Here is a 12,005-nt window from a genome sequence, read left to right as displayed (position 1 = left end):
AACTCAGCAGGGGATGTTGTGTTGGACTGCTCTTGGTGAGCCTGTGTGTCTTCCAGCAGGAGATCTCACCAAATAATGAGCAGATGTTTATGACATTTGCTGTATGGATTGGTCCCATGCAGGCCAAGGAACAATTGATTCTACATTCCCACTGCTAAAAACAACAAGCTGTGGCTGGTTTATGCGTCCTGTCACAATATCTTTTTTAACAAATTGGAACCCGCAATAAAAAATAATTGCCTCTTGCGGTTGCTTTTTCTCAACCAAGTCCAGAAGCAAGATAAACAGTGTTGGCTTTTGAGCTTCTTACAGGGCCTTTCACATTACACATTTGGGTATTTAATGTTTCCAAAACTTGCTCCAATAATAATGATAATAATGATTCAGACAATCAAACATTAGTTGAAGTTTGTTTCGATTTTATTCTGGAATGTTTCTCATGCGGTTTAACTTGCTGTAAGAAGAGCACGTCAGGGAATGGAAATGGCTATACATGGAGGTAGTGTACTACAATAACATGAAATATGATTATGATTATATTGAATGTATTAAAAAATTGGTGCAACAATACTTGTTTTGTCCTTCCTTGAAAGCCTTTCAATTCCAGATTAGCCATCTGCTTTCTAAAGACGGCTGCAGTCAAACTCACCACTGACTGACAGCCAAAGTGACAGCCACTCAATATAAAGAAAATATGATTCTTCCTAAAATATTGCATTGTTCTCTGGTTTCGTATATACAGTGTATGTACTGCAGAAAACACTGTATTGGAAGGATGGATTGATAACAACGCTCCTTTCTTTCTTTAACAAAGGCAGCAGGAGAAGGCTAAGTCATGGCAAAAGATTAAGTGGCGCGCTAAACCCATCTTTAAATAATCCAACGATTCTAATAATACACATTTCCACCACACAGCATAATGAACAAAGAGGAGCCAGGGAAGCTTCAGACTGTATCTGTGCACTCGGCTGTGCATTGTTTTCTGCTCAGATTAACCTGAATCTCTACAAGTGAATAATTATAATAAGTTGTTAATTATATTATTATATATATATACACAGGAGTTTTGGGGTAAACTCGTCGACTCCATCGTGCTTTCAAAACGTGGCGTAAATAAATGTGAAGAATTTCACAGGACAGAATTGTATCTACCAATACCTGGTGTTTGCTTCACTCTGTCTGAGAGGTGTAACACTGCATTGAATGGTGAAGCAGCCACCAAGGAGAACTCCGTAGCCCTCCAATCAGATCAGCTCATTTTCCCAGGCATCAAGGTATTTGTTCAAAAATCAAGTCAGTCTTTGGCGACACAGCTGCGGCGGCTGTTTGTTGCACCACTGGTTGTTTCATCACTGCACCGCCCTGCAATATCCTCCATTTTTAAATCTACTTTTTTTTAATCTTGCCATCTTTCTCCGTCTCCCTCTTCTTCTCCTCCACCTGCCAACTTAATGTTTAGTCATTTCCTCTTTCCCCATCCACTCCATTTCTTTCGTCATTCTCCATGCTTCCTCCCCCACTCTTTCTCTTAATTGATCCGAGACTCATGGAGGGGAAAAAACAATACTCCATCCCTTCTGTAACCTAATACCAGGCTATCCATCTGGCCTCTCTCCCTCTCACTCACTCACTCTATCTCTCTCTCTCTCCCTCACACACACATGCGCACACAAACTCATTCTCCCACATACAATCTGTGTGAGAAGGTGACTGTTTTACAGAAAACAGCACATTTAGAGCGGCGCGTGCGGCACATTAATTACCATAATATGGACAAACACACATGCTGGAGAGTGAGAGCCAAACAAGAGAGCGACATCGCGGCATTATGTTACATGTGGCTCAGGTGATCTGTCATGTTGACATGCAGTCTACTCTATTGCATTAGGGCAGCAAAGAAATAGTGGAAACTGCATGTAAGAGTGGAAGTAGCAAGTAAGCTAACAAGCCCTGCAGTTGAGTAGACAAGTCCAGGCATGCAAGTCCAGACACTCAAACGTTTTACTGTTTAGTAAAGCACGTGGTGTTTTCTAATAAAATACAAGATTAAATAAAAAATGTGGCAAAATGTGGAACCTTTAACAAGGTTCTGGGAAAAAAATGAGAAAATTTGGTAGGGTTCAAGTGGTTAAAGCCACTCATTCCTATGGTATTTCAAAAAAGCATGACTATCATGGCCTGGTTCATACTATGAGTTACAAGCAGGGGTACGGCTAGCAATGCCGGGCCCTTTGGCTTTCCTCCAGTACACAGTGTATTAATAACAGTATCATCCAGGGACCCTCATGACTGCCCATCCATGTTTCCCCCCTGACCGGCACCCCAATTTACAGGACTTGTTCAGCATTGCACCTCCATAACCATTACGGTATTCAGTGACTACATTGAAGGCCTTAAGACACATATATTTTTAGGGCATCTTTGAAGATTTTCTCTTTGCTCACTCTATTATATTTGATGAGGCATCGTTGTAACTAGGGGGGAAATGGCCTGTTTTTGAGTACATTATGAAACCCCAATGTGTTCACATTCTTTTTCAGACAGCAGAGGGAGCATTGTAAATGCATTTTCTTTCAATCCATAAAATCCGAGCTTCGGAAAAGCACTCCTTAACACGATCAACAGCATCCAGTGTGCAGATAACATAATCCTGGCTTATAAAACCACAGGAAACACTTGTTGCTGCGCTCCAGAGGTTGTTGAAGCATATCAAGGTGACTGTGCACACGAATGCTGTGCTTCAATGCTGTCCCTTTCCGTGCAGGATTGCATTCAATTTCACCACGGATTGCATTCAATTTCACTATACATGTGGAATGACATCATGGATTCTATTCTATTCCACAAGCACAAATGCGTAATATCACCACATCGCCACACATTACTCTAAATGTTTTACTTTTTCTGAAACTGTATTTTTTTTCAACATGTGCTTTTATGCATGCAACAAAGAAGGATTTAATCGAGTGGCCTTTTAAAGTTATTTAAAGAACCCAAATAAATACCTACTCTGATTAATGTGTTGTGAGTGTTTTTATTTGTGCAAAGATAAAAGGTGAGGACTCAACTAGAAGGAAACGCATACTGACTCACTTTCGACACAGCAATCACTGGTGAAATTGTGTCACAGCAGATAGGCATGGGAGGGATAATAATAAACAGTTTGGTATCAATTTTTGATGAGAAGGATTCCTCCCCAACTGAAAACAACTCTATTGAAAGAAGAGACTGTTGAATTCTTTCTTTTCCATTTGCTTTGTGCTTTATCTGCAGCTCTTTGCCTGATCAGATTGGACACCTGATAATGTTTAGTTTGTACTTTTTGAACTGGGAAACAACACGAAACCCTCTGGTGGAGCAACGTTTACAGGAATAGCTTCAGTATGACCATCTTGTGACTGTCAAACCCAGTCCACGTTTGCTGAGAGCCTCAAATGAAATCTAAATGAGTACGCCTTTTGTCTCATCATGGAAATTTCTTCTGTATCTAAGTCATGGTCATGTCAACTTCGGAGTGCATGCACTGACTGCATTTTAGGCAAAACAGCTCTACTGGCTCAGTTGGGCGGTTCAGAAGCGAAGGAAGGCAGAATGTGGCACCAGGCAGCGCTGCAGAGGGAAAAACTGCCTGTTTTATGTGCTTTCTTTTTGAGCCCCTGCTGAGGTGGCTGCTGGCTGAAATCCTGTTCTCCTGAATCTCAAGACAGACCAATGAGTGTCCCATGATCATCCAGCGTGCATGCACACAAACACACCCGGGCTATATTAAATGCTTGCTGGCTTCACTGCCTCTTTAACATTGTCACACACTTTTCTCACGTGCCTCAGTTTTGGAATCACCTTTCTGGTAATATGTTTTACAAAAAATATTTACAGTTTTATTGCACACAATTGATGTTCTTGCAATGAAGGTTTGGGTAAGGCTAACTAGTCCCTCCCATTAATAATACTCATGTATTTGTCAATGATGAATCTATAATTAGGATGTGTCTACCAGCATTTGCATCGAAGTAGCATAAATGTGATACCATTTACTTATTTTCTCATTATTTGATGTATTTGTTCTTTAGGTGGACGAAGCCAAGAGAAGCTGCCAAATTCCATTGCAAATGTAACGGTATTAAATTGTAAATGACTGCCATTCATTGTAATACAGTGTTATTACCTTGTTCAAAACATTTCTGTCTGAAAGAGAGGACTCTAATATGATTATGGTGCATGCGGGGTACTGACTGCTTCTCAACCTCTCTGTGTCTTGTGTATAACCACAATAAATTCATAGCCAACATTTTGTGCTTAATTGTCTATGTTGTGTACATCAAAGCAATTAGAGTTCTGGTTATCTGCTGATTGGTTGATGGCCAGGAATGTGACCTTATTCTTGTTAGCTTGCTGGAGACCCGTGACCAGGATCCCTTGTGTCTGTAGCCTAAGGGGAGAACATCATGGCGAGCCTGCTCTGTAGTTGGGCACACAGGGATGACCAAAAAAAACAAAACAAGGAAGCAATTCAAATGTGAATGAAAATGTGAATTATCTACTACAAGCAAGGCTGTTGAATGACAATCTGTGCATCAGTGCCAAAAATAAATCCCAAACTTTACATCACACCTGAGTCACATTAACACTGCACTAATGCCACTGATTCAAGATTGCCTAAATATAGTGAGTCTCCTGTTACCAGCAAACAGCTCAACATCACTATCACCAGATACTGTCCACAGAATGATAAATGTGATGAAATGTGAAGACTATGGAAAGGGAGGGACTTATTGTTACGCTGGTAGCTATGGAGCACTGTTATGCTAGTTGAAATTGGCAAGTTTCCAGAGAAACAAGACAAAGATCCCACTATGGTGCCTAATGAGACTAAATCAACACCGCTTGGTTTTCACTCCTGTAGTATTTACGTCAAAGCTTGATTTTTATAGTATTTTTTTTTTTAAGGTTGGGTGCAGGGAGGTTGCTATTTTTTCAAGACATTTGGCTCAACAAACAACAAAAACACCTGCAGCCAAGGCTTTCAAAGGTTGCCGTGAAATAGACCTTGAAGGGGAGAAAAGCTCACAGTAAAATTGGGGGTTTCTGCAGCGATTACGTCCTCTGGCATGGGCAAAAACCCATCCACTGCCACACAGAGTAAACACTTTGATGTGCAGCACACCGGCTCTAGGTATAGCAGTGGAGAAGGGGGTGAAATGCCTGCGCTGGGGTGTTTGTTTGCTGCAGGCCCTGTGGCCAAACACAAATGCACCATAAAGGGATTATGGGGACCCTGTATCCTTCACCCTTCAACTGTACAGAGATTTATTGTCAGCCCTTGCCAAGCCTGCTGTTCTTTTCTTGGTCAGTTCAGTGTTCCAGATCAGTTCACCCTTTACCACAGCACAGAATAGTGTTGTGGAAATGAATAGAGCAACCATTCCGTTGTTTTTAAAGTAAAGCATTTCTGTAACTCACTTCAGTGAATAATTTTATCTGTTTGCAGAGAAAGTGTTGGAGACACGGTTTTATGAAATTACATACATTTTCCACTAAAAACTATTGTTCAAGTTCCGGTTCAGGTCCAGGCCAGTAGCCCTGTTTATTGGAAGCCACCCAATGCCTAATTTGGGGATACACTGCTTACAAACTGTAATTAGTGCTGGTAGTATTTCTGCCATTGGGTGGCCTTTACTAAAATGGAGACAGTTACTTTTGTCTAAACTTCTTAGGGTCACATACTTGAAAACAAATACCCTAGTATTATAATCACAAAAAACATGTTGGTTTCACTCACTTATGATGAGCACATTGGTTGGTGTCACTGGAGAGGCATTTGCTGATAGCCAGAGCAGCAACTTGACTTACTTTTGACACATCTTAACATGTCATGTATATAACTCAAGGTGACTGTGTAAGCAACATGTAGGAGAAATGAAAAATTCAAAAAAAGCAATCATACTACCAATCCGCTCAGCAAAGAAACAAATTGCAGAGCTTAATCATTTAATTATGCCAATAGTGGTTCTGTTATGAAGAGTATTGTATAGATGTATGGTTTTGTGCTTTGTCAGTATCTCTCTGCAGGTGATACTGTAAAGGTAATTTATGTAAAGTTACAATCTGTGGCTACTTTACATTTTAGCACATCTGTTGCGGGAGCTGAAAAACATATTCTATAGAAATGTATTTATTCAATTTTAAAAATGTAGTGACTACAAATATCTGAAATTCCATTTAGTTTTTCTAATTTTAGGACTCTTCTACCATTGTAGCTTTACTCACCACCCCAACTTCAGCTATATGTAACACAGCAACACCAAAAGATCACCACAAATGTATTGCTGAAGATATATTAAGATATTTTTCTAGCTATTCTTGTCCACCAGGACGGACTGTACCTTCAAGGCTACGTCCTAGCTTGTTCCGTTGTCATATCTTCTTCTTCTTGAGTCTATTGTGTCTCCCTGGCCGTCTGAAACTCTGAGCTGTGAGCAATAAAGCTTTTCCTCAGGGGTTTCGGACCGAAAGAGATGTTCCGTTGTTAACAGGAGGAGGAGTTCAAATTAACAAAGGGCAATGTAATTCCCTGGAGGGCAACACACCCACAAGTCTGTCTACACTTGGCCTACATACTGTCCGTTCCAGACTTCCCCACACCAGTGCCATGCTGGTGCTGCAGCATCTTACTATCTCTTCCTCCTGGGAACCTGGTGCCGCAGCGGCAGCGCAGCAATGGTGTTCTAACTGGGACTCCAAGTCGATGAAGGTTATCTAGGCACGTATGTCTACAGAGGCGCCGTGCAGACTGACTGGAAGCTCCTACGCCTTCATGCAGGACACACCTACTCACTTATAAGGCTGAGAGTAAGTTGACTACGTGTGCAGGGTGGGTGTGAGGTGTAAAAAGACATAAGAGCACACGGTCACACACCAGTCGTACTATCTCTAAAAGCAGAAAGGTCTTTCCTACACGGAGGGTTAATGGGGAGAGATTTCTGGCAACATGAAAGGAATAGTGACCCTCATAAAGCGGGGTCGAGGTCATATACAGTGGGGTAGAATGAGCCCGCTGTGCTGCTTCAGGGCAAAGACGGTGCAAGGATACGCAACGTAAGGCACAGGCATATCAATCAATTTCTCATTCTTGATCAGAATAAGTGTAATGTCTTTGCTTCAAATTTGCGCATTTGACATGAGAAATTTAGTCTAGTATTTTCCAACAGGTCCATCGTTTTCAGCATACTAAACTAAATTTTGATTGAACTGCTCACAAAAGGACTAACGAGACGAGACGAACGTGAAAGCTGTATTTAGCAAAGAAGGTAAAAAAAAAAATTAAAAAAAAAAAACCTTGTCTTCAAAGGTCCTATATGTAAAATCTACTGACTCATGTTTAAAAAAAAAAGCATATTGCAAAAAAAGCTAAAGTTAAAGTCATGTTCTCTGCTGTCCCACTTGAAACAGTAGTTAAGCAGTGCATACAATATGGAATCCTTCAGCCAAGTGAACACACTCCCAAAGTAAATATAAAGGCTTATTATTAGAGAAGGACAGTGCAATAGTGATTCATTGGTTACTTCACTAAACAAAACACTTGCATGCACGAAACATGCATATATACCCCTAAAATGTTGCACCTTAGGCCTTTAGGGAATGAAGATGTATTTCCCATTATAAATTATTTAGCATGATTGATTCTATTTAATTTATTCAAAGTTATCTTTTCCAGGAATTTTCTTCTCTGCCCAACAAAACAGCTCAAAGACCTCGGCTGCCTGCTCGGTGGGAAGCATATACAGCAGTACATTATAAAATGGCCTCAAGCCTTCACCTGAACAAGCTCACATAAATCAAAGAGTTTGTATAGCGGCTGGTTCGGGAGCAGAACCGTGGCCAGAAGCAATGTCAAAATAGTGCAGATCTAGACAGACAAGTTGTGTAGTCACCAAAATACCTGCATGTGGTTTGTGAAATAAGGCAACTATGGGGTTATTGTTGTGAAAGCCTTTGAGAGGACAGGAGCTTCCATATTCAGTCATTTGATCAATCACAAAAAAACATAATTGTACTGCATTTTATCAGTCAACCATGTGGACTTGACTGACTCACACACTTTACACATTGTACTTGCTAATCTTACAATACTTGGATGCATGGAAACAGTTATTTGACAATAGAGCTAAATACAAGTGAAGAGTACTGACTGTTTCAAGACAGAAGGACAAATGAGAGAAATACTGTATAAAAAAACAAATTTAAAAAATCTGCTACCTCTGTCTTTACAACTACACTAAATATATTTCATTTGATCTTAACCTGCTGACACAAAATTATACTCACATGACTTCAATTTTAGACAATGCATATTAGAGTTGACGTAAAATTACACTAGTGTGTTACTTGATTTAATTTCTCACAAGTCTGGCCACTGTGTTGTTCTATTATCTTTAAGATACCATCAATTAAGCTCTTGAGAGTCTGTTTTTTAAATGAGCCTTAATGACTGCTTCATGGTGAAAATGTTTGTTTGTTTTCTGTCACCCCTGCAACCCCTCCTCCCCCACCAAAAGAAAAAAAACCTGCCTCGGTCAGGGAGAGGACAAGGGCAGGGAGGGCAGCCTGTATCGGTGGACGCCTATCAATAGAAAGTACATCAACAGACCTTTTCCAGTGGCAGTCCACTTGGAGGAGCGTCCCAGTGAGATTGGAGCTAAGATTCATCCTTGGACTTTAACCATGAGTAGATTCTCATCGTAGTACCACCACTACCACCACCACCCACTAACCCCTCCATCGTCTTTATCGAGCGCCCTGGGAGAGTAAACAGCGTCTCACCTTTGAGCAGGGGCAGCGGGGTGAGCTCCACCTGGGAGCTCTGGTAGCGGAACTGGGACGAGCTGTGGGACCTCCTCTGCCGGGCTCTGCGCATGGACCTGCGCGGGAAGCCGTCCACCTTCTCCGCGGACGGCACCGAGAAGCTGGTGGGCGAAGACGGGCTGGACGGAGGCAGCTTGGTCGTCTCCATGATGGCGGTGCCGATGGATACGCCGCGTGTACGTGTGTATCGCGGGAGCCTTTTTTTTTTTTTTTTTTTTTTTTTTCGCGTGTCAGTGCGTAAAGAGGCGCCTCGGAGGACGAGAAGGGGGGGGGGGGGGGGCAGGGGGGGGAGAGGATGGAGGAGGTGGGTGGGCTGTGTGAATCACAGGATGGGTCCGCAATTGATTAGGGTGAAGTGACGCTCCGGGCTGCTGGAGGAAGGAAGTGGAGGAGGAGGAGGAGGAGGAGGAGGAGGAGGATTAAAGGGGCAGAAGGTGTAGGAGAGGTGGCGAGAGATGTCTTCCAGAAGCCCGGTCCCGAGCTGCTCTGTAACCCCCTCGTTGTCTCGATCAGAGCGGAAATGGAATCAGCAGCAGCGGCGGCGGCAGCAGTGGCGGCGGCGGCACCAGCAGCAGCAGCGGCAGCATCCCTAAATCCTCCCGCTGTTGACTCACGCGCAGATGAGGCTCCGCTTGTGTCTCATCCCCGTGGTGAAGTGGCCTTGCACAGATGATGCTCAGACAGGCGCGCCTGCTCGCGCGCGCACGCACGCACAAAACACACACCGCTCGGCTGCTGTATTGGCGTCACATGCACACACACTCAGAAGAGTCGCCTGCCTCGATCCGGTTATTTTCCCTCCTTGTACCGATAATTGGCTTCACGGTTTTGTGTCTCCTTTTTTTTCTTATTCTTGGCAAAGAAATTGAGTCAGGCTCCTCGACGTGCTCACCTATAGGCTGGAATTGAAAATTAAAAAATAAAAAAGCTGCACCCAGCAGGTCAGTTTATATTGTCCTTCTCCTCGAATGATGCTCCGTATCAATAAAATCACTGATTGGTCCTGGCGGTGGATGATGATGATATCATAAAATCATCAATCTGGGCCCACCTCGGTTGCCGCATCACTGTTGTGTATCTCCGCCGTTGTCTCTCTCTCTCTCTCTCTCTCTCTCTCTCTCTCTCTCTCTCTCTCTCTCTCTCTCTCTCTCTCTCTCTCTCTCAGCCGATCCTCATCCACGCGTCAAAAAACGGCCGCGCCTGCTTACGCTAACGCGCACAGTCTTTTCTCTCCGAGGTGACGGTCAGGATGCTTTGGTCGCCGTTTCCCCCCCTCCCTTCTTCTTCAAGCGCAGTCCTCCTCCTGATGCCGTCCTATCAGGGCGGGGAAACAAACGCTGCCGACATGTGCGGCTCCTCCAGCGGCCGATGCAACGAAGCTCCGCCTCAACCTCCGCCTTGGCCGGAGAGGAGGCTGAGGGCAGTCGGATAAAGGCAGAGCAAGCCCTTCCTTGGCGGCAGCGGAAGAAAGAAGAGAGAGGGAGAAGGCCCGTGTTACACAATAGCAGCCCGTCGGTGTCTGTCTGTCAGTCTGACGCGTTCCGCTCTCGTCGTCGCCCCCCCTCCTCCTCACATCCCGTTATTCGCTCGTCCTACAGCGCCTCAGCCAGCTGCATCAAGTTGCGCCAAGAGCGTCCGGGAAGCACCGGAAGTCGCCTCTCTAGACTTTCAGCGTATAGTGGAGAAGCGCGTCATACGTGAAGCAAGGTATAGAGACCAAGGATGGGCAAACTTTTTGACTGGTGGGCCACAAAGGGTTCGAAAATATGACAGAGGGGCCGGAGCAGGAGCAGATGGATGGAGTGTTTTTGTGAGCCACCTCATAGGAGAAGCAAATATATCATCTGATATGTAGAACATTTGCTTTAATGTCAATAGAAAACGAACAAAAGCAAAGTTACAACAAAAATACTTCTTTGACGTCCTCTTTGTTGAAGTAACTCATTAAACACTGAAAATTAAACTAATGAATTGTTTTCTAGTACTAACAGATTGATTGATTGATTGATTGATTGATTGATTGATTAGTCGATTCGTCGGTTGGATTGATTGATTAATTGATTTTTCTTAATGTATTTTTTGTCCAGTCACTGGTCTGGATGTCATTGTATTGCCATGATAATTATTATTTTGACTGGAGATCTAGAATTTTCATGAATACATAGATTTGAAATTCATTGCAGATTGAGCAGGGTAATTGAGTGTGCCAGGCTTGATAAGAGAACAGAAAGTCGACTGCGGAAGGAGAAGGAAAAATAATGATAGTGCTACAAAATGACGGTTTATCTTTATGTGAACTGAATAATTTACCTAAAATCTTATCCAAACGACTCAATATGATTTATCTTTACTATTTATCCATGGTATCAATTTCCAAAAAGCAAGAGTTTGATTAGTGCCTATTTTACTGGTGCGCTGTAAGGGCTTTATTTCGAAAGTCATGACCGGATGTCCTCTGTCTTATTCTGGCTGCCTTCCCTGTGGCTTCTCAGCAGAAAGGTGGTGCAAGGAGAGAGAGTCTCCTCACTGCGGATGACGCTATGGGAAAGACTTATTTATTTATTTGCTTTTATTTATGTGGCTTGGATTTGCCACTGTAAGTCGGTTCGTTCATAAAGTTATTTGTGCCCGGTGCTTCTTCGCTGCCATTGCATCACGTCTGCAGGTCCTGCGGACGCGTTTACACCTCGATTATGAAACGCATCATTTGCTCCCATTTCTCCAGCAGCGCGTCATAGCTCATGTCTGTCTCCCCTCAACCCTCACTCCCCCCTCATTTCGCCTGCTTCCTGTTTGGGGATGAGTATGAGTGCGTTGAATGCAGGGTTCCAACCACTATAGTATAATATGTATAACGGTCTCATTTCTGGCGCGCGTTATCAGCTTCTTCTCAGAGGTCCCACCTTGGCTGCAGGTGGATGTGCTCTGCCTGCCCTGCTCTCTTCGGCGCCATCGACACACTAGTCCGAGAAATAAATAATAATAGATCAGACCGCTCCAACTGTGGTGTAATACACATGACAAAATCCATTTCTACATTAGACTATTTGTTATAGTTTTCTGATGTATCGGCACCGTCGATGCAATCGGACAGGGACATGGAGCATCAGACTGTATCTGACATTTTAATGTAAACATCATGA

General features: G+C 43.2%; 1 protein-coding gene across 1 annotated transcript in view; it reads right to left on the bottom strand.

Moving 5' to 3' along the window:
• Nucleotides 1–10,506, bottom strand: part of ppp2r5b (protein phosphatase 2, regulatory subunit B', beta) — a 35,940-nt gene extending 25,434 nt beyond the window's left edge. Inside the window, exon 1 of the mRNA XM_076034131.1 lies at nt 8,821–10,506. Within this exon, the coding sequence (XP_075890246.1) occupies nt 8,821–9,010 (190 nt within the window). The 5' untranslated portion in view covers nt 9,011–10,506. The remainder of the gene's footprint in view (nt 1–8,820) is intronic.
• Between the last annotated feature and the right edge of the window lie 1,499 nt (nt 10,507–12,005).

This window comes from Nelusetta ayraudi, unplaced genomic scaffold (assembly GCF_046127955.1).
Source record: "Nelusetta ayraudi isolate G7.1 ecotype Tasmania unplaced genomic scaffold, CSIRO-AGI_Nayr_v1 ptg000042l, whole genome shotgun sequence".
NCBI lineage: Eukaryota > Metazoa > Chordata > Actinopteri > Tetraodontiformes > Monacanthidae > Nelusetta > Nelusetta ayraudi.
This window is presented reverse-complemented; position numbering and strand designations above follow the sequence as displayed.